Genomic DNA, 21,391 nt, shown 5'->3' on the forward strand with positions numbered 1-21,391 from the left:
TAAGCATTTCTGTCATCTTTATTAAAAAGACATGTCCGGGTCTGAAATGAAAACCAAAATGCAGCACAGCTGCCACACACATAAAACACATCCACAGAGTTCATTGTCAAAGCAAAAGGTGGAAAACTTTCCATGACTCAATTGGAGTAAAATCTAAGGAGCACAGCGTCTAAGAGGGAAAAGAGGGAGGGAGGGGGGGGGATAAAAAAAACAAGATGGCAACTCACAATGGATTGCCACTGTGTTCACTATTATTATTAATAGTAATAATAATAAGAAGAATAAGAAAAATCGTCTGGTTATAATAATAGTAGTAATAGTAAAAGGGTCACAAAAAAGACAGGACAGTGGAGCTCACCTGGCAGGCCTACATCTGCCGTGGATCCACAGTATCCAATGAAAGTCGACACCTTTTCCTCGGTACGGACTCTGACTCCGGCTCACTGTCCGAGGATGAAACCCTATTTTCATTCACCCAGGAAAGGTCGCTATCACGCTCCTCGTCTGACAGACCCCTCCATCGGAATTGTCGCTGTCATCGTTTTGAAGCATCTCCAATGCCATGGCAGCTGTCATCTTTCTCTTCCTTCACTCATTTATTTCAGACACTGTCTACTCTCTTTATTCTAAACTTTGATTTAAACAATGCTCCAAATACAGAGCTTTGTATTTCCAAATATAATCCGAGACAGACAGTGATAGTTGCTGAGCAACTAAAATTGCAACATTATGATATTAAATACTGCAAAATTCTGTTCGGTCAATATGACCGCTTTTGGACGAAATAGGTAAAAATGATCATATCTACTTTGCCTTTTGTTTGCTTTATATGAAAAATGAAGGTCAAGTTAAGTTAATATAATTACATTTTCCATATAGCACCAGATCACAAGCGACGTCATTTAAGGTTAATGTTCATATAGAACATGTCTATAGCTACCTTGTGCTTTTATTAAACAACATAGTAATATGTGATTTATTTTATTTAAGCGACAGAATCTTATTTCCGTCTCTCCGTGTTCGCACAGTTCTCCTCTGCGCTCTGTTTCACGCACGGCGGAGTTCCGCCTCGATGCACGCACGCAGACACGTATGCGCGCTCACGGGTGAGCGGACTCCCGCCAGCAGTTGTCGAAAAATGTCACAAGAAAAGCAAAATATCAGCGTTTTTTAAACGCTTCACAGGGCGATGGTGGTAGCAACAGTTGTCGTTAAAATGTAAAATGATTCCGTTTCCTTTTTTCGTGCTTTTGTACAACGACCCCCCCCCCCCCCCCCCCCGCAATCCTAGGGGAAAGACTGTTTACTGTCTATATAAAACAAATAAGTAAACTTTTAATCAGAATACTAATCGATTAGCAGTGTGAGAACTATACCACGGCTGTCGGGGGGTCACCTTCATGAGCAGCCTCTGAGCTGTCGTTAGCCCCATTTCCGGCCTCTGTTGGCGGGCTTTCACCGGCAGCAGTCCCCGCAGGTGCAGCGGTGGTGTCGGCTGTCTTCAAGCTAGCATCTGCCGAAGAACTCGCCTGTTGCTGCTCCTCGGAGTCATTCGTCTTCGATTTCTTTGTAAATACAAAATCTGCAAGTAGGTTTCCCTGTTTTCTTTTAGTCATGATGACTGCAACATTTGGAAGAAAATACGATTTAGCTCTGAAATTGAGCAGGTGCAGCGGGTCTTGTTTTTCGTTTCCAGTTCAGATTTAAAGTGACATTTCAGACATAGCGCCCCCACGCTTCAATGGCGAGGACAAGAATTTCATGCATGCTGGCCTTTTTAATAAAGGGAATTAGTGATGAATCACCCTCTTGCGCAAATCATACAATAAAAATAGCCTAATTTTACACACGATCCATGATTGTGACAATACAAAAAAAACAAAAAAGAAATGCATGGGAAAAAACTGCACTTTGGTAATATTTTAGAGACGCCCCTGTCTTCCCTGTAGTTCGCACCCTGGTGAAAGGAAACCAACGTAGGATTGGTCAAGTCACTAAATAATAACTTGGTTCTTTAGTCACAAACATGCATGAGTGATGAGCGGCTGTTTCCATTATCGTGTGAGTTAACCTGTAAAAGACCCAAAGGGCCAGACCGACTCTGACTCTGCTCTCCTGTCTAACTTGTGGAGCTGATGTTCATGTCATAGCTTGCCAGCATGGTCACTGCCCTCCCCTGAGGTAGAACTAGGAAAAATCCCTACTTTTCAGGCACTTTGCTGTACCTTCCTGGATCTGCTTCTTTGTCTTTTCTCTCACATGTCAGTCCCACCCATGTTTCATACCACAGAAACTAGAGTTTGCCATCACATTTCACCACATTTATCATATCTAAATTTGTAGTGCCCCATCCAATGATGACAACAGTGGAAGAGGAAGGGTATACTGTATAAAAAGAGATGGAGACTTTAGGGCCTCCCTCCTCAGCTCAAGCATCTCCTCTAAATATGGTTTCTTCTGGTTAATAAAAACAAACAAACAAACAAACAAACAAACAAACAAGATGGCAACTCAAGCCCTCAAAGCAGAAGTTCACAAACTAAGAGGTTACATCATAATCGATGTCCTCTGGGTTGCTGGTCACAGCTAGAGGTAGATAACTTTCTATGACCTATTTGAAATAAAGTTCAAGGAGCACTGTCTGAGGACTGGGTGCTATTTTGGGATGTTCTAGCCTTTAAAGTCACCTTCATGCACAGTCTTCTATCATCAGACTGCAGAGAGCTCAGTGAGCAACATTACTCACTGGAACACAATGCAGGATTAGGGAACCTGCTCTTTACTATCTACTATCATGTAACCAAAGAAGAAGACAGAAATTGCTTTGTATGAAGAACCCAATGAGTTTTCTTTTAATATGAATTTCTGACTAGTTTTTGCAGTGGCTGAAACTTTTGTGGGTTAAACAACAGATATATGGCAGATAACAATTCACTGGATAGTTATTTGCTTATTTATCTGGAGGTGCAGAAGGATAGCCAGGTAATTCTTATAGTGCAGATCCTGGTGGCAGTTTTTCTTTACATCAACTTGTTGCTCATCATCACATTTTTAAAAAAAGAGTGTTTCTACACAACCACACGTTATATGTTATTTGCTGTTACATTACTGTCAGATAGTTTGTTATTATTCTTATCTAATATCCTTGTCATTTTCACGCAATTTCTGATTACCATTCAGGTTTGGTTGTGTGTCATTATCTGTGCCGTGCTACTTGTATATGCTACTGTTACACCAGTGACTCTGACAGCAATGACTCTGGAGCGTTATGTGGCTGTTTGTATGCCGCTGCGTCATGGAGAGCTCTGCTCCACACGTAATACTATTAACTGTATCCTCATCATTCATGCTCTCAGCTCTGTGCCCTCTATTTTTATTCTCTCCACCTTCTTTGGATCTGCATCCCTAAAATTTTACAACCAATATCACATCTGTTCAGTGGAAATATTTATGATTTATTTATGGCAGCAACATCTGAGGTCAGCTATATATCAATTACAGTTTTTGATCATGTGCATCATACTTGTTTTTTGCTATGTTAAAATAATGAAAGTGGCCAAAGCTGCATCAGGAGAGGATAAGCAGTCATCAAGGAAAGGGCTCAGGACAGTGGCTCTTCATGGTTTCCAGCTGCTGCTCTGTCTCATCCAGCTGTGGTGTCCCTTCATAGAAGCTGCATTGTTCCAGATTAGTTTTAATTTATTTAACAATGTCAGGTATTTTAACTACATATTATTTTATCTTGCACCCAGATGTATGAGTCCTCTCATTTACGGCCTCAGAGATGAAGTTTTCTTTCATGCACTGAAGTACTATGCCTCCTTCGGGTTGTTTAAAAGAAATATTAATTGAAGTGTTACTGACACACCTCTTGCATTCATTTATTCTTCTATCACAAACACGGCTTCACAAATCGTGTCCCGGAAAGCATTTTAATATGTGTAAGGGGCTTCAAAGTATCTCTCTTATAAAGATTATATACGTCTTGTAGCATGGTGTTAGTGTTAGAAAATGGAGCATGTTGTCCAGATCTGCATTATACAGTATGAGAAGGTCAAGACTGATGGTCTCCTTTTATAAGGAGCTATAGAGCATTAGAAAAAGAGGAAAACTGAATTCATATCTCGCTTATTTGTCTGGACATAATTTAGCTTTCTTTAAAATTGACATAAGATTCAGACCTTTTTTGACATAATTGTCATTATGATCAAATAAAGGCATGAAGGCCCAACAAACAAACTTCTGCTTTTGAATTTTTTTTTCTACTGTTCTCAAAATGGACAGGATTGATTCATTACCTCTTAATTTAACTTTTGTCTCTGTATTCTTAGTCAGTCGAAGTTGTTTGAAACATTTTTGAGCTGAACACATAGGACAGCTTTATGATAATCTGCTGAGTATAAAAACATTCAAGGAGAAATGCTTGCACCTGAAAATGATTATTTTATGTTTATAAGAATGCATTTGTTGTGAATTAATATCAGAATTTAAGCATCAAATTGCTGGGAAATGTCTGGAGAGAAGCAAAATAAATAAATAATAAATAAAAGTTGAAGTTATTTAATTATTTAATAATAATTCATATTTAAAACGCCCCTTATCTTTCAAAATGGTATTCAGAAACATTTCACCACTGTTAATGTGTCAGGCCAGGACTCAGATAGGACTCAGATGCAGAGGCTTTGTAAGACACAGACTTTATTCTTGGCAGCAATGATCTCAGACCCAAGTGAAAAAAGGAAACAGGGCTATGAAACATTAACTTAAAGGGATGTCACAAGGAAAAAGGGGGAAAACAAAAAACACTCCGTAGGGAGGAAAAACCTGACTAATAAACAAGAGAAACTCACTCACGCTACTAAGCGGAGGATCAAGGTAATTCTATGAAAACGTTATTAAAACTCAAAATCACTCTTAACGAGGAAAACACAAAAGCTATGAACATTAATCTATCCAAAGAATTTACAAACAAAAAGTCACTCATGCAGAGGAAAGAATAAAAGGCTATGGCGATCAGGCAATCAGGGCGTGGGCAGAGGGGACCATTACTTCAGGTTCCTGGGCAGAAAAAACAGGTGGGTCATACCCATAAACACACTTAAAGGGGGAGAATCCTGTGGCAGAGGTGGGTAGGGAGTTGTGGGCGTACTCGACCCGGACCAGGTGGTTGCTCCGTGTCGAGGGGTTCTGGGACACTAGGCAACGGAGGCCGGTTTCCAGCTGCTGGTTGAGGCGTTTGGTCTGGCCATTGGCCTCCGGATGATAGCCTGAGGTCAGGCTGGCTTTGGCTCCGATGAGTCGGCAGAATTCCTTCCAGAACCGTGACACAAACTGGGGCTCCCGGTCTGAAACAATGTCCTTGGGAAAGCCATGAATCTTGAACACTTGGTTAATCATTATTTCAGCCGTCTCCTTGGCTGAAGGCAGCTTCGGCAAAGCAATGAATCTGGTCATTTTGGAAAATCTATCCACCACCGTGAGGACAGTGGTGTTACCTCGTGAGACCGGGAGCCCTGTGGCGAAGTCCATAGAGATATCCGACCAAGGTCTGGAAGGGATGGGCAAGGGTTGCAGCAGTCCCATTTGTGACCTGGAAGACACCGTATTCCTGGCACAGACCGGGCACGCCTCGATGTCATCCCGAACATCCGATTCCATGGCTGGCCACCAGAACCTCCGGGAGATGGCGAATATCGTCCGCCGGACTCCCGGATGACAGGAAAACAGCGAGGAGTGGGCCCAATGAATCACCTGTGGGCGTAGGTTGACCGGGACAAACAATCGATTCTCGGGGCACCCACTAGGTGACGGAGCCTCCCCATTAGCTTGCTTAACCTCATTTTCTATCTGCCAAGTCACCGCTCCAACCACACAGGTCAGTGGCAGGATAGGCTCGGGTTCGTTGGCAACCGGCTCAGGGTCGTAGAGGCGTGACAAGGCGTCAGGTTTAATGTTCCGGGACCCTGGCCTGTAAGAGATGGAGAAGGAGAAGCGGTTAAAGAAGAGCGCCCACCTGGCCTGACGGGAATTCAGTCTCTTGGCCTTGCGTATATATTCCAGGTTTTTGTGATCCGTCCAGACAATGAATGGCTGTTCGGCTCCCTCCAACCAGTGTCTCCACTCCTCCAGGGCCACCTTGACCGCTAGCAGCTCCCGGTTGCCGACGTCATAGTTGCGCTCTGCTTTAGACAACCTTCGAGATAGGAAGGCGCATGGGTGCATCTTCCCATCCTGCTCGGACCGTTGTGAGAGAACGGCCCAGATTCCCTCATTGGAGGCATCCACCTCTACTGTGAACTGTTGTCTGGGGTCCGGCATCGTGAGAATGGGAGCTGTGGTAAAGCGGGACTTCAGGGTGTGGAAGGCCGTCTCTGCCTCTGGAGACCAGGAGAACTGTACTTTTGACGAGGTTAGTGCGTGCAGAGGGGCCGCTATGGCGCTGAAGCCTCTGATGAACCGCCTGTAAAAGTTAGCAAACCCGAGGAACTGCTGAACTTTCTTGCTGCTATCAGGTGTGGGCCAGTTGGTCACAGCGCTAATTTTAGCCGGATCCATCTGTACTCTCCCAGGGGCTACGATGAAGCCCAGGAAGGAGATGGTGTCGGCATGGAACTCGCTTTTTTCAGCCTTAACATATAACTTGTGAGTTAATAGTCACTGAAGGACTGCGGTTACATGCTGTCTGTGGGAGTCTATATCTGGAGAGTAGATAAGAATATCATCTAAATAGACGTACACAAATTGTTCGAGGAAGTCCCTGAGCACATCATTGATCAAGGCCTGAAATACTGCCGGTGCATTAGTGAGTCCGAAGGGCATGACCAGGTATTCATAGTGGCCGCTCGGAGTGTTGAACCCAGTCTTCCATTCGTCCCCCTCCCTGATTCTTACAAGGTGATAGGCGTTTCGGAGGTCTAATTTGGTGAATATTTTGGCCTGTTGGAGTTGGTCGAAAACGGAGGACATGAGAGGTAACGGGTAACGGCTCTTTATTGTGATGTCATTGAGGGGGCTGTAATCAATGCATGGCCTTAGGGAACCATCCTTTTTTGCCACAAAGAAGAATCCAGCTCCAGCGGCTGACGAAGAGGGGCGGATCAGCCCCGCCTTCAGTGAGGTCTCAATGTATTCTTACATGGCTGCTTTCTATGGCCCGGAGACCGAGTAAAGGCGGCCCTTGGGGATGCTGGAACTGGGGATCAGGTCGATGGCGCAGTCATAGGGTCTATGGGGAGGCAGCGACAAGGCCTTGGCTTTACTGAACAGGGCAGGACGGATGTTAGATCTAATTCTGAGTTTGTAGTGACATGGAGAGAAACATGGTTAATATTTGACAAGACAGCTTCAGGTTTCTGGATACACTTGGTGTGCTCCACACATTCCTCCCCCCACCCTATGACCTTTCCGGTCTTCCAGTTAATGTGGGGGTTATGGGTGCACAACCAGGGGTGGCCCAGGATTAGTTTCTGTGATGGGGAGTGGCAGAGAAAAAACTGCATGTGCTCTTGATGTCCGTGAATGTGTAGTTTAAGGGTTTCAGTGACATGGGTTATCGTGAACAGTTCCTTGTCGTTAAGGGCACGAGCTCTAATGGGGTTGGCCAACACCTCGGAATTGAGCCCCAATTTGGCTGCCAGCCCCCAGTCCATCAGGCTCTCATCAATCCCTGAATCTATGAGTACTTTAAGATTCGTGTTTATGTCATGGTGCGAAACCCTCGCTGCTGTGAGGACGCGTGAGACGCGGCCCTGAACTGCGGGCGAACTCACCCGTTTGATCCCTTTGGCGGGACACGCAGCAATGAGGTGGCTGGACTCCCCGCAGTAGAAGCATCTGCCCTCCTGCTGTCGTCGCTGCCGTTCCTCGGGTGTCAGATGTGCCCTGCCAAATTGCATGGGTTCGGACTCCTCCGCCGGTCTTTCCGAGGTTGAACCCTCGTGGGGGGAATGCTCGAAGTGAATGGAGCAGTCTATCAAAAACGCCTTGCAAAGTCCGGGCTCCCCGGAGAATCGCTCTGGGTGCGCCAGTCTGATGCCAAACCCAGCGACGGGCTCAGCCTGAACGGCAACCATGGTCGGAGCCGATGGTTCTGGTTCGAACCTGTTCGGTGTCCGGCCTGTAGGGTAAAATGGGGAACAGGTGGAGACAATTGGTAACCATGAGGGCACACAGGAGACATGAGGAAGGGCAAGTGTTCTGAAACGAGAGGAGAGTTAGTCATTTCAAAATAAAACAGGAAATGAAGAGACACAGTAAGCCCAGACAAGACAACCTCACCACGGTGTGACATAATGAGTGCATAGTTTACTGAAATTTACGGAACAGTTACAGAAGATAAACTCTTTGACTGCTGCAAAGGATCCTGGGTACTGCACTGGAAAATATCTGAAAACAGCAAATGAAACATTACATCAGCAAAACATAAGCCTCCTCTCACAATGACATACACAAGCAGTAATTACCTTCCCAGGTAGCTCCTTATCATCAGATCTTGCAGGACTAGCACTGTTTGGTGACTCTGGTGGTTCTGCAGACTTTCGATTAACATCACCTGCCACAATGTCACTCTGGTTGTCTTCAGAACCGGCCCAGTCCAAGTTTGTAGTTAAAACACAAATACATGTCATAATCTCCATGCTTGAATGCAGCTGAAACCATGTTGTCTAACTATTGGACCACAACTATTATGTTCAAAATTAAGAAAATACTTGAAACCTTGAAATACCGAGGTGAGCTGTGGTAGAGGTTAGGTGCAAGAATTAATGTATTTGGGATACTGAAATTATCAGCAGCACTAAGCAGAGTCCAAAGTTCTTCACTAAACATATATGAAATTGTAAATCCTATATATTTAATACAATATTGTAATACTACAGTTTCATGACTAAACCTAACATGGGATTCCACAATCTGCAAGTAGTCTAATCTTCAGTGAGACAGAGATCCGGCTATAGATGACTGACTGCCAAGGCAATGCCTACATTTAGGCTGCAGCAATCAAATTGCTCCACACAAAACACTGTAAACATTATTCTCCTCATCCATGCTATCAGCTCTGTACCAGGCATTCTTATTCTGTCAGCCTTCTTTGTATCTGCGTCGCTGAGCTTTTACAGACAGTATCAGTTCTGTTCAGTTGAAATCTTCATGCTTTACATATGGCAGCATAACCTCAGGTCAGGCATATATCAAGTTCAGTTTTTGATTATGGTGATCATCATTGTATTCTCCTATAGTAAAATAATGAAGGTGGCCAAAGCTGCATCAGGAGAGGATAAGCAGTCATCAAGGAAAGGGCTCAGGACAGTGGCTCTTCATGGTTTCCAGCTGCTGCTCTGTCTCATCCAGCTGTGGTGTCCCTTCATAGAAGTTGCTATACTACAGATTGATGTTGGTTTGTTTGAAATTGCCAGGTACTTGAATTTTTTGCTGTTTTATCTTGCACCCAGATGTCTGAGTCCTCTCATATATGGACTCAGGGATGAAGTTTTTTTTCAAGCCCTGAAATATTACGCGTCCTTTGGGTTGCTCAAAAGAAATATTTGACAGATTAAAAGTTCAGCACATTCCAAGTGAATGCTGCATTTTCCTAGGACAACTGTAGATGTTGAATAGGTCTCAAAGAGCTGCTGCTCAGATAGTGAGCCAGTTGGCCTCTGGGTCCCACAACAGCACTGTATCAGTGACAATTGACTGGTCAGTATCAAACTCTACATGACATTGGAATGAGTTATGATATTCACTGAGCTGCACGGCAGCCAGAAGTGACAAAGCTTTCAAACATACTGCATTGCAGCACATTCATGGCTTTAGATGGAAAATACATATCATTTAATTCTCTGTCACAGAGAGTTGTCACATGTTGCTGCTGTGTCTCATTCAGCTGTGGTGTGCAATCACAGAAGCTGCTGTGCATCACACTAAATGCTATGTTCTTAATGTCAGACACTTTGACTGTTTTACATGGACACTGTTGAGCCCTATTTACAATTTTAAACTGGATAAACACAAATAATAAAGGTAAATGTTTGAACTGGGGGGATTAAGAGTTGTGTTGTGTGTGTGTGTGCGTGCGTATGCAGTTTGTATTTTCTTGATAGTTTGATTTAATTGCAACAAACTACAAAGAAAGAGTTGGGGGAAAGGGTGTAAATGAAATACAAAATATAAATATAAATATAAATAACGTCAGTATTGGTGGTTATTTCTTTGAATTCATTTCAGTCAGTCTACAGTGAAAGTAGCCTATTCATACCCACCTGAATAACGCATGATGGAGAGTGGCTCTTTATGGTTTTGGCTGCTACTCTTCAGACTAGTTTTTAGATTATTCGAAAACACACAGTGCTTTGATGATTTAATCTTTTATCTTCCACCTCTCAATCCTCTCATTTATGTCTTCAGTGATGGGGTGTTCTTTAAAGCACTGAAATTCTATGCCTCCTTTGGCTTGTTTAAAAGAAAAGAACTGACAGATTAGATAAATGATTCATTTTCTTCTTTTTGTAATAATAGTTGTAACCATGTGTTGTATGTGAGGTCACGGTGAAGTGCTTGGTGTGATTGAGGTTGATGGAGTTTCAGCATAAAAACATCTATAACTCTGCAGGCCAGCTGAAACAGTGATAGCTACCAAGATATTGTCCATTAATTTGCCAGTACACTGCCTTGCCATCTTATTTCTAAGTCCATGAACTTTTGCTGAACATCTGCAACCACCAATGCGATGAACATTTTCCGTAAAGGCTCAAATATATAAATCCTTCAGGATATTCATATACACAGACACATACACATGATACTGAGAATATGAGTGAACACTGGTGAATGTTGATGACAGCAGTAAGATGAACCAGCTTTGATTTAATCAAATTTTCAGATGCTGAAGGTTGGGGGTTCGGTTCCCGGCCTGGGGCCTTTCTGTGTGGAGTTAGCATGTTCTCCCCGTGCCTGTGTGAGTTTCCTCCCACCATCCAAAGGCGTCAGGTTTAGGGCAGTTGGTCACTCTAAATTGTCCGTAGTTCTGAGTGTGAGTGTGAGTGGTTGTTGGTCTCTGTCTCTGTGTGTTGACCCTGTGATGGACTGCTGACCTGTGGAGGGTGACCCCGCCCTCACTCAGTGTGAGCTGGGATTGGCTCCAGCTCCCCTGTGACCCATAAATGGATGCCACACACATAAAACACATCCACAGAGTTCATTGTCAAAGCAAAAGGTGGAAAACTTTCCATGACTCAATTGGAGTAAAATCTAAGGAGCACAGCGTCTAAGAGGGAAAAGAGAGAGGGAGGGGGGGGGATAAAAAAACAAGATGGCAACTCACAATGGATTGCCACTGTGTTCACGATAACTTTCTATGACTTCATGGAAGCAAAGTTCAAGGAGCACACTGTGAGGATTTGGTGCTATTTTGGGATGTTCTAGCCTTTAAAGTCACCTTCATGCACAGTCTTCTATCATCAGACTGCAGAGAGCTCAGTGAGCAACATTACTCACTGGAACACAATGCAGGATTAGGGAACCTGCTCTTTACTATCTACTATCATGTAACCAAAGAAGAAGACAGAAATTGCTTTGTATGAAGAACCCAATGAGTTTTCTTTTAATAGGAATTTCTTTCATGACTAGTTTTTGCAGTGGCTGAAACTTTTGTGGGTTAAACAACAGATATATGGCAGATAACAATTCACTGGATAGTTCTCTGCTTATTTATCTGGAGGTGCAGAAGGATAGCCAGGTAATTCTTATAGTGCAGATCCTGGTGGCAGTTTTTCTTTACATCAACTTGTTGCTCATCATCACATTTTTAAAAAAAGAGTGTTTCTACACAACCACACGTTATATTTTATTTGCTGTTACATTACTGTCAGATAGTTTGTTATTATTCTTATCTAATATCCTTGTCATTTTCACGCAATTTCTTATTACCATTCAGGTTTGGTTGTGTGTCATTATCTGTGTTGTGGTAATTGTGTATACTACTGTTACACCAGTGACTCTGACAGCAATGACTCTGGAGCGTTATGTGGCTGTTTGTATGCCGCTGCATCATGGAGAGCTCTGCTCCACACGTAATACTATTAACTGTATCCTCATCATTCATGCTCTCAGTTCTGTGCCCTCTATTTTTATTTTCTCCTCCTTCTTTGGATCTGCATCCCTAAAATTTTACAACCAATATCACATCTGTTCAGTGGAAATATTTATGATTTATTTATGGCAGGACCATCTGAGGTCAGGTATATATCAATTCCAGTTTTTGATCATGTGCATCATACTTGTTTTTTGCTATGTTAAAATAATGAAAGTGGCCAAAGCTGCATCAGGAGAGGATAAGCAGTCATCAGGGAAAGGGCTCAGGACAGTGGCTCTTCATGGTTTCCAGCTGCTGCTCTGTCTCATCCAGCTGTGGTGTGCCTTCATAGAAGCTGCTTTGTTTCATATTAATTTCACTTTATTCTTTAACATCAGGTATTTTAACTATATCATGTTTTATCTTGCACCCAGATGTCTGAGTCCTCTCATTTATGGTCTCAGAGATGAAGTTTTCTTTCATGCACTGAAGTACTATGCCTCCTTCGGGTTGTTTAAAAGAAATATTAATTGAAGTGTTACTGTCACACCTCTTGCATTCATTTGTTCTTCTATCACAAACACGGCTTGACAAATCGTGTCCCGGAAAGCATTTTAATATGTGTAAGGGGCTTCAAAGTATCTCTCTTATAAAGATTATATACGTCTTGTAGCATGGTGTTAGTGTTAGAAAATGGAGCATGTTGTCCAGATCTGCATTATACAGTATGAGAAGGTCAAGACTGATGGTCTCCTTTTATAAGGAGCTATAGAGCATTAGAAAAAGAGGAAAACTGAATTCATATCTCGCTTATTTGTCTGGACATAATTTAGCTTTCTTTAAAATTGACATAAGATTCAGACCTTTTTTGACATAATTGTCATTATGATCAAATAAAGGCATGAAGGCCCAACAAACAAACTTCTGCTTTTGAAATTTTTTTTCTACTGTTCTCAAAATGGACAGGATTGATTCATTACCTCTTAATTTAACTTTTGTCTCCTTTCTCTTCAAGTAAGTTAAGGTGTATTCTTAGTCAGTCGAAGTTGTTTGAAACATTTTTGAGCTGAACACATAGGACAGCTTTATGATAATCTGCTGAGTATAAAAACATTCAAGGAGAAATGCTTGCACCTGAAAATGATTATTTTATGTTTATAAGAATGCATTTGTTGTGAATTAATATCAGAATTTAAGCATCAAATTGCTGGGAAATGTCTGGAGAGAAGCAAAATAAATAAATAATAAATAAAAGTTGAAGTTATTTAATTATTTAATAATAATTCATATTTAAAACGCCCCTTATCTTTCAAAATGGTATTCAGAAACATTTCACCACTGTTAATGTGTCAGGCCAGGACTCAGATAGGACTCAGATGCAGATGAATTCATATCTCGCTTATTTGTCTGGACATAATTTCTTTAAAATCAATATAAGATTCAGACCTTTTTTGACATAATTGTCATGATGATCAAATAAAGGCATGAAGGCCCAACAAACAAACTTCTGCTTTTGATATTTTTTTCCTGCTATTCTGAAAATATTTTAACAAGTTTAATATTTGCAGCATCGTAAATCGTAATTATTGCATATTTTTAATCGATAGAATTCAACATAACTCAGAACATGAATACAAAAATGTAAAGTATTATATATGATAACATTTTTATTTTAACATTTGTAACACAAAAAATTTTTTGAAAAAGATGGCTATATAACAATAAAACAATGAAATAACACTAATTACATTAAATTAATTCACTATTTACATTTCCGTGCTTGGCTATATTTAAGTTTCGCAGTCACCACAGGTAATGTCTCTTCACCTCGCACAGTTTCCACACACAGGTTTTTGTCATCGGCAGCATGTATCCTGGGTTTGTATCCACTTTTCAGCACCTTTGTGCTTTACAGCTCTGCTTGTTGTTTCACAGAGGGTGGCAACTCACGCTTTGTTTTCCCCACAGTGCCAGCCAGGCTGGTGTCTTGGCCTGTAAGTTGGTGGCCAGTTTGAGGGAAGTGAAGAAATTGTCTGTTGTAATATTTCTTCCCTTCCTGAGGAACAGCTCCACAAGTCTCAGCACCACGCTCTCTCCCAGGAGCTGACCACTGCTGCGAGTCTCCTCCTTCCCCAGATACAGAGCCCCGTTCAGCATATATTTCCATTCAACATCAGCAGCCAGCCAAAATTTTCTTCCAAATGTATCAGGCTTATTCCCCATGCACTGAATAAATTTGCACCGGGCTTTGATGGGGAACAGCTCATCCATGGTCATGTTTACACTGGGTTTGTAGCAGGATAAGCTGTTTTGAACAAACTTGTTCCAAGTGGCCAGGTCAGGGCAAACTTGTCATCCTGCAGCTGCATACGTCTATTCTCCTTCTTATCAAACCACCAGAATCTCATTATCTCCCTGAAGCGATTTCTGGCCATGGTTTCCTTGAAAAACGGAAACCTAAATTTCTCCGACCACAGACTGTCCAGATCCATGTTTTTTTGCACCCTGTGCACCACGGAGGTAAAGGAGGGCTACGAAGGCTTTTAGTTCAGCCACTGTCAGGTCCCATGTGCTGATATGCCTCAGCCACAGTGCAGTCTCTGGACACAAAAAGGCTGTGAGTGCATCCTCAATATTGCGCTTTGCGTGCGCTATGGGGTCAGCAGCTTCAGTCAGGACATTCTGACTTTGCCTTCTCCCTGGATGTTCAGATGATTGAAGGACTGTCCACAAAGTCCCATCCTTCCCCTTCTCCACAGCTGCCTCTGGCCGAGATGACTGAGGGTGGACTGGACACAGTTGGCTCAGGGTCAGATACTGGTTTGGGAGGGCCTATAACAAAAACAACAATAGTAATAATAATAAGAAGAATAAGAAAAATCGTCTGGTTATAATAATAGTAGTAATAGTAAAAGGGTCACAAAAAAGACAGGACAGTGGAGCTCACCTGGCAGGCCTACATCTGCCGTGGATCCACAGTATCCAATGAAAGTCGACACCTTTTCCTCGGTACGGACTCTGACTCCGGCTCACTGTCCGAGGATGAAACCCTATTTTCATTCACCCAGGAAAGGTCGCTATCACGCTCCTCGTCTGACAGACCCCTCCATTGGAATTGTCGCTGTCATCGTTTTGAAGCATCTCCAATGCCATGGCAGCTGTCATCTTTCTCTTCCTTCACTCATTTATTTCAGACACTGTCTACTCTCTTTATTCTAAACTTTGATTTAAACAATGCTCCAAATACAGAGCTTTGTATTTCCAAATATAATCCGAGACAGACAGTGATAGTTGCTGAGCAACTAAAATTGCAACATTATGATATTAAATACTGCAAAATTCTGTTCGGTCAATATGACCGCTTTTGGACGAAATAGGTAAAAATGATCATATCTACTTTGCCTTTTGTTTGCTTTATATGAAAAATGAAGGTCAAGTTAAGTTAATATAATTACATTTTCCATATAGCACCAGATCACAAGCGACGTCATTTAAGGTTAATGTTCATATAGAACATGTCTATAGCTACCTTGTGCTTTTATTAAACAACATAGTAATATGTGATTTATTTTATTTAAGCGACAGAATCTTATTTCCGTCTCTCCGTGTTCGCACAGTTCTCCTCTGCGCTCTGTTTCACGCACGGCGGAGTTCCGCCTCGATGCACGCACGCAGACACGTATGCGCGCTCACGGGTGAGCGGACTCCCGCCAGCAGTCGTCGAAAAATGTCACAAGAAAAGCAAAATATCAGCGTTTTTTAAACGCTTCACAGGGCGATGGTGGTAGCAACAGTTGTCGTTAAAATGTAAAATGATTCCGTTTCCTTTTTTCGTGCTTTTGTACAACGACCCCCCCCCCCCCCCCCCCCCCCCCCAAACCTAGGGGAAAGACTGTTTACTGTCTATATAAAACAAATAAGTAAACTTTTAATCAGAATACTAATCGATTAGCAGTGTTTCATCACCTTTTTTCAAAAAGAGTGTTTCTATACAACCACACGTTATATTTTATTTGCTGTTACATTACTGTCAGATAGTTTGTTATTATTCTTATCTAATATCCTTGTCATTTTCACGCAATTTCTTATCCCCATTCAGGTTTGGTTGTGTGTCATTATCTGTGTTGTGGTACTTCTTTATCTTACAGTCACACCAGTGACTCTGACAGCAATGACTCTGGAGCGTTATGTGGCTGTTTGTATGCCGCTGCGTCATGGAGAGCTCTGCTCCACACGTAATACTATTAACTGTATCCTCATCATTCATGCTCTCAGCTCTGTGCCCTGTGTTGTTATTCTCTCCACCTTCTTTGGATCTGCATCACTAAAATTTTACAACCAATATCAGTTATGTTCAGTGGAAATATTTATGATTTATTTATGGCAGGACCATCTGAGGTCAGCTATATATCAATTACAGTTTTTGATCATGTGCAGCATCATTGTTTTCTGTTATGTTAAAATAATGAAAGTGGCCAAAGCTGCATCAGGAGAGGATAAGCAGTCATCAAGGAAAGGGCTCAGGACAGTGGCTCTTCATGGTTTCCAGCTGCTGCTCTGTCTCATCCAGCTGTTATGTCCATTAATAGAAGCTGCTTTGTTACAGATTAATTTCACTTTATTCTATAACATCAGGTATTTTAACTATATCATGTTTTATCTTGCACCCAGATGTCTGAGTCCTCTCATTTACGGCCTCAGAGATGAAGTTTTCTTTCATGCACTGAAGTACTATGCTACTATTCAGACCTTTTTTGACATAATTGTCATTATGATCAAATAAAGGCATGAAGGCCCAACAAACAAACTTCTGCTTTTGATATTTTTTTTCTACTGTTCTCAAAATGGACAGGATTGATTCATTACCTCTTAATTTAACTTTTGTCTCCTTTCTCTTCAAGTAAGTTAAGTACTCTTAATCAGTCGAAGTTGTTTGAAACATTTTTGAGCTGAACACATAGGACAGCTTTATGATAATCTGCTGAGTATAAAAACATTCAAGGAGAAGTGCTTGCACCTGAAAATGATTATTTTGAGAGTAAAAAGTAGAACTTTTAAAATAAAGGTCTGAGTCAAAGCCCACCCCAGGTGTTTGGGGGGTGAATTGAATTTTGTGATCAGTTTCTCCTTCTGTGCTTTCCAACCAATTGTGTAAATTTTTTTATTTGTCTTGATTGAGCTCCAAAAGATTTGTGACATCCAGATTTAAATATTTCAAATCTATTTGGGAGTCCACTGGTCTTGTCTAATCTGAAGACAAAGCAACATAGATTTGTGTCATCAGCAGAGCTGTGGAAAGCGACATTGTGTCTCCTGATGCCATCACCTCATCAACTCTATATTTTGGAGAATTTATTGTTGTTGATACCAAGCTGTGTGTTAGCTGCTGGAGCAGCACTTTTTAAAGCATTAACTGCTGCAGGATAGATGGAGTAGATGCAATGTGGTTTCTAGAGATGTGTGCTGTGTCTGTCACAGGGTCAACACACAGAGACAACCAGAGACCAACAACCACTCACACTCACACTCAGACCTACGGACAAACTAAAGTCAGCATTTAACGCAAACATGATGTCTTTGGATGGTGGGAGGGAAACCACGCAGGCGTGGAGAGAACATGCAAACTCAGCAGAGAAAGGCCCCAGGCCGGGAACCGATCCCAGGACCTGCTTGTCGTGGGGCAAAAGCACTAACCACTACTGCCCATGTCAGAAATGAGTCTTTCTTTTGTAAGGTGACAAACATAGTGATGTCAGATAGCCAGTTCAAGACCAGTTATCTTTTTGCTTCTTGTCTTTGGAGTAGTGCACAGTCCTCACAGGCCAGAGATGGCACAGTTGCTGAATACTGGAAGGCGATGGTGAAAAGCTTTATTAATGTGGCCAGCTGATCCAGCCACCAGGCTAAGATAAAAGTAACCTTTGAATTACTATGTCAGGATCCAGCTCCAGATGACTTTAATGTTTCACCAACATTATATCAAGTGCCAACTGAAAAGTATTCCAAAGCATTTATTATTTATGCATTTAGATTTTATGGACTTTGAGGATTCTATCCCTTTCTTTCCATATTTTCAGGGCTTTGGTGGCAGTTTAGTAGTTTATATACAGCAATCTCAGTTAAAGCAACATATTAGTAATTTTAAAGGAAATTGTCATTTGAATTTCTAAACAAAAACAAGGACACTGCAGTACTCCATTTGTGCGCAGGGCACAGCTGATGGGGGGTGACATGGTGTTAATTTTCACCGTCCCAGTCTTTAAAGTCAGCATGCGTAGCCCTCCATCTTCAGGCTGCACAGAGCTCAGTGAGCAGCATTCCTCCCAGTTGCAGTAGACAGGATTTTGGAAATTGCTGTGTTCAGTGTCCCACAATATCACTTCAGAGAGGAGTGGATAAAAGCTTTGGGTGAATAATCCAGTTTTTGTTTTTGTTAATGACAATTTAAGGGACTTTTTGGGGTGACACAAACTTCTGCGTGCTTGCTTAGAAAACACACTTATGGCAGACAACAATTCTTTTGTTCTTCTTGAATCGCTGCAGCGGCACATAAATTACAAGGTCATTATTGTGCAGCTCCTTGTGATGATTTTTCTCAGCATCAACTTTTTGCTCATTGTAACCTTTTTTCAAAAAGAGTGTTTCTACACAACCGCACGTTATATGCTATTTGCTGTTACATTACTGTCAGATAGTTTGTTGTTATTCATGTCTGATATCGTTCTCATCCTCAACCATTTTCGTATTGCCTTTCAAACGTGGCTGTGCCTCATTATCTCTATGGTGGTGTTTCTGTATACTACAGTCACACCAGTGACTCTGACAGCAATGACTCTGGAGCGTTATGTGGCTGTTTGTATGCCGCTGCATCATGGAGAGCTCTGCTCCACACGTAATACTATTAACTGTATCCTCATCATTCATGCTCTCAGCTCTGTGCCCTCTATTTTTATTTTCTCCACTTTCTTTGGATCTGCATCCCTAAAACTTTACACCCAATATCACATCTGTTCAGTGGAAATATTTATGATTCACTTATGGCAGCAACATCTGAGGTCAGCTATATACCAATTACAGTTTTTGATCATGTGCATCATACTTGTTTTTTCTTATGTTAAAATAATGAAAGTGTCCAAAGCTGCATCAGGAGAGGATAAGCAGTCATCAAGGAAAGGGCTCAGGACAGTGGCTCTTCATGGTTTCCAGCTGCTGCTCTGTCTCATCCAGCTGTGGTTTCCCTTCATTGAAGCTGCTTTGTTCCAGATTAGTTTTACTTTATTTAACAATGTCAGGTATTTTAACTACATATTATGTTATCTTGCACCCAGATGTATGAGTCCTCTCATTTATGGCCTGAGAGATGAGGTTTTTTTTAATTCTCTGAAATACTTTGCCTCATTTGGCTTGTGTAAAAGAGACATTATTTAATATGTTAGAATTTCTCTTCCTTTCAGCATTTATAACAGACGTGGATGATGCTCATGAACAACGTGCCAGTGAACTCCTAGCTCTTTTTCCTGAAAACCACAGTCTTGTTTTTACTTTAAGAGATCAGGTCCTATTTCATGTGTTAACATTTAGTGGGCTATTTCACAGCCATCAGTAAAATCTATGTACATAGAGCAGCATAGTGATAGATTGGGGTATGAAATGTAGCACGTGATCAAATTCTCCAGTTAATATCTTTATATTGATGTCATTGAAGTCACAGAGTTATTGGTTTTGGGATTTGAGTCTTTAAAACAGCATATTAGATGGTGTAAATCTTTAGCATATATGATACACCTGATGTTGTCTAACATGTAGTAAAACTTTTGCTTGTTTGAGTCCTCTCATCTACGGCTTCACATGAGGTTTTCTTTGATGCCCTCAAATACTGTGTCTCCTTTGGCTCGTAGGTGCAAAATACTATTTGATCAATTTGAATAACAGTTATTGGCTTCCTGTGTGTAGATATAAACACGTCTTGCATGGATTGAAATGGGCTTTATGGGTGTGTTCACATTATTGTAATAGTAATTGGCATTGATATTGAATCAGATGATTAGCAACTATTCATTACTTTTTTATGAATAGTGCAGAACAGTTATGTTTTTTTTGATGGAAGTGCAGCTTTCATTCATTTGTTCATCTTCTACCGCTCATCCATTTTTGGGGGCAGCTCACATTGGGTGAGGGCGGTGTCGCCCTGGACAGGTCACCAGTCTGTCAGAGGGCCAACACACAGAGACAGACAGAGACAGCCACCCACACTCAGACCTAGGGAAAATTTAGAGCACTAGTTAACCTGAACATGATGTCTCGGGATGGTTGGAGGAAACTTGAGCACCGAGAGGAAACTGCACAAGCACAGGGAGAGCATGCAAATGTTACAAGGAAAGGCCCCGGACCTGGGAATTGAACCCACGACCTTCTTGTTGTGAAGCAACAGCGCTAACCACTATGCTGCTGTGGGAAGAGTAGTGTAATTTTTTTTATTTTCCTTAATGCATCATTATATTGTTATTATCTTCTATCTAATCAGATGATTAGCAACTATTCATTACTTTTTTATGAATAGTGCAGAACAGTTATGTTTTTTTTTGTTGTGTACGTTGTTGTTTTGTTGTAAGTTTAAGGCAGAACGTGTCTTTGCTTCATGGTCTTACGTTTTGTTTTGATAAATCAGATACTGATGGTCCTATTTAATCTGTAAAAAGCTGATGTGTCATCAGTTACAGAATTCAGCCTGCCTTTGTCCTCAATCTGAACCACTGACACAAAGGCTGAGAGGAAATTTAAATCTGTAGTTTCATCTGTATTAAATCTTCTAAAGTCTTCATGATTTAATCGTTTAAGCTCATGTTTTGCTTCCCTCATTAATAGTTTGTATACCGTCATAGTTTTTGAATTGTAGTTTGGAGCTGCATATTAAAGACTTTGGCCTTTTAATGTACTTTCTTTGGAACACCTGGAAACTTTAAAAATAAAATGATCTCACCCATCTTTTTTTTGATGTTTTAATAAAATACAAATGAAGCAGAGAATCAGAGCAGGTTATGTCTACAAGAAGTGTTTGGCTAAGCTCGTCCTGTTTGCAGAGCTGTGAATGACCATTCTTCGACAAGATGGTGGTCCCGTCTCAATTAGACAAAAGGTCCAATCTCTGAATGTATATTTATTTATTTATTTAGTGTGAAACAACAATAAACACAAAAAGAACAAATAAAAACAATGACACAATCACAATTAAAAAAGCGTATAAAGGTATCCAATGTTATAACAAAACATAAATAAAAATATGGAAAACAAAAAGGAAAAAGCAGCATCCAGGTAACAGTT

The 21,391-nt window shown here is 41.3% G+C and overlaps 4 protein-coding genes across 4 annotated transcripts; all 4 read left to right on the plus strand.

Moving 5' to 3' along the window:
* Positions 1–2,916: 2,916 nt before the first annotated feature.
* On the plus strand, positions 2,917–3,852 carry LOC115053089 (odorant receptor 131-2-like). The gene has a single exon (XM_029517655.1). The coding sequence runs from the start codon at positions 2,917–2,919 to the stop codon at positions 3,850–3,852; it is 936 nt and encodes a 311-aa protein (XP_029373515.1).
* A 7,816-nt stretch (positions 3,853–11,668) lies between these two features.
* Positions 11,669–12,604, plus strand: LOC115053090 (odorant receptor 131-2-like). Its single transcript, XM_029517656.1, has one exon. The coding sequence runs from the start codon at positions 11,669–11,671 to the stop codon at positions 12,602–12,604; it is 936 nt and encodes a 311-aa protein (XP_029373516.1).
* Positions 12,605–16,256: 3,652 nt separating this feature from the next.
* On the plus strand, positions 16,257–16,853 carry LOC115053091 (odorant receptor 131-2-like; the record flags this gene model as incomplete). The annotated part of the gene is made up of 1 exon (XM_029517657.1): positions 16,257–16,853. A coding segment is annotated over one exon (597 nt), but the record flags the coding sequence as incomplete, so codon positions are not given.
* Positions 16,854–18,571: 1,718 nt separating this feature from the next.
* Positions 18,572–19,498, plus strand: LOC115053092 (odorant receptor 131-2-like). The gene has a single exon (XM_029517658.1). It carries the CDS (start codon positions 18,572–18,574, stop codon positions 19,496–19,498), a length of 927 nt encoding a protein of 308 aa, XP_029373518.1.
* Positions 19,499–21,391: the final 1,893 nt, after the last annotated feature.

The sequence above is a fragment of the Echeneis naucrates genome, chromosome 13 (genome assembly GCF_900963305.1).
Source record: "Echeneis naucrates chromosome 13, fEcheNa1.1, whole genome shotgun sequence".
In the NCBI taxonomy this organism is placed as follows: domain Eukaryota; kingdom Metazoa; phylum Chordata; class Actinopteri; order Carangiformes; family Echeneidae; genus Echeneis; species Echeneis naucrates.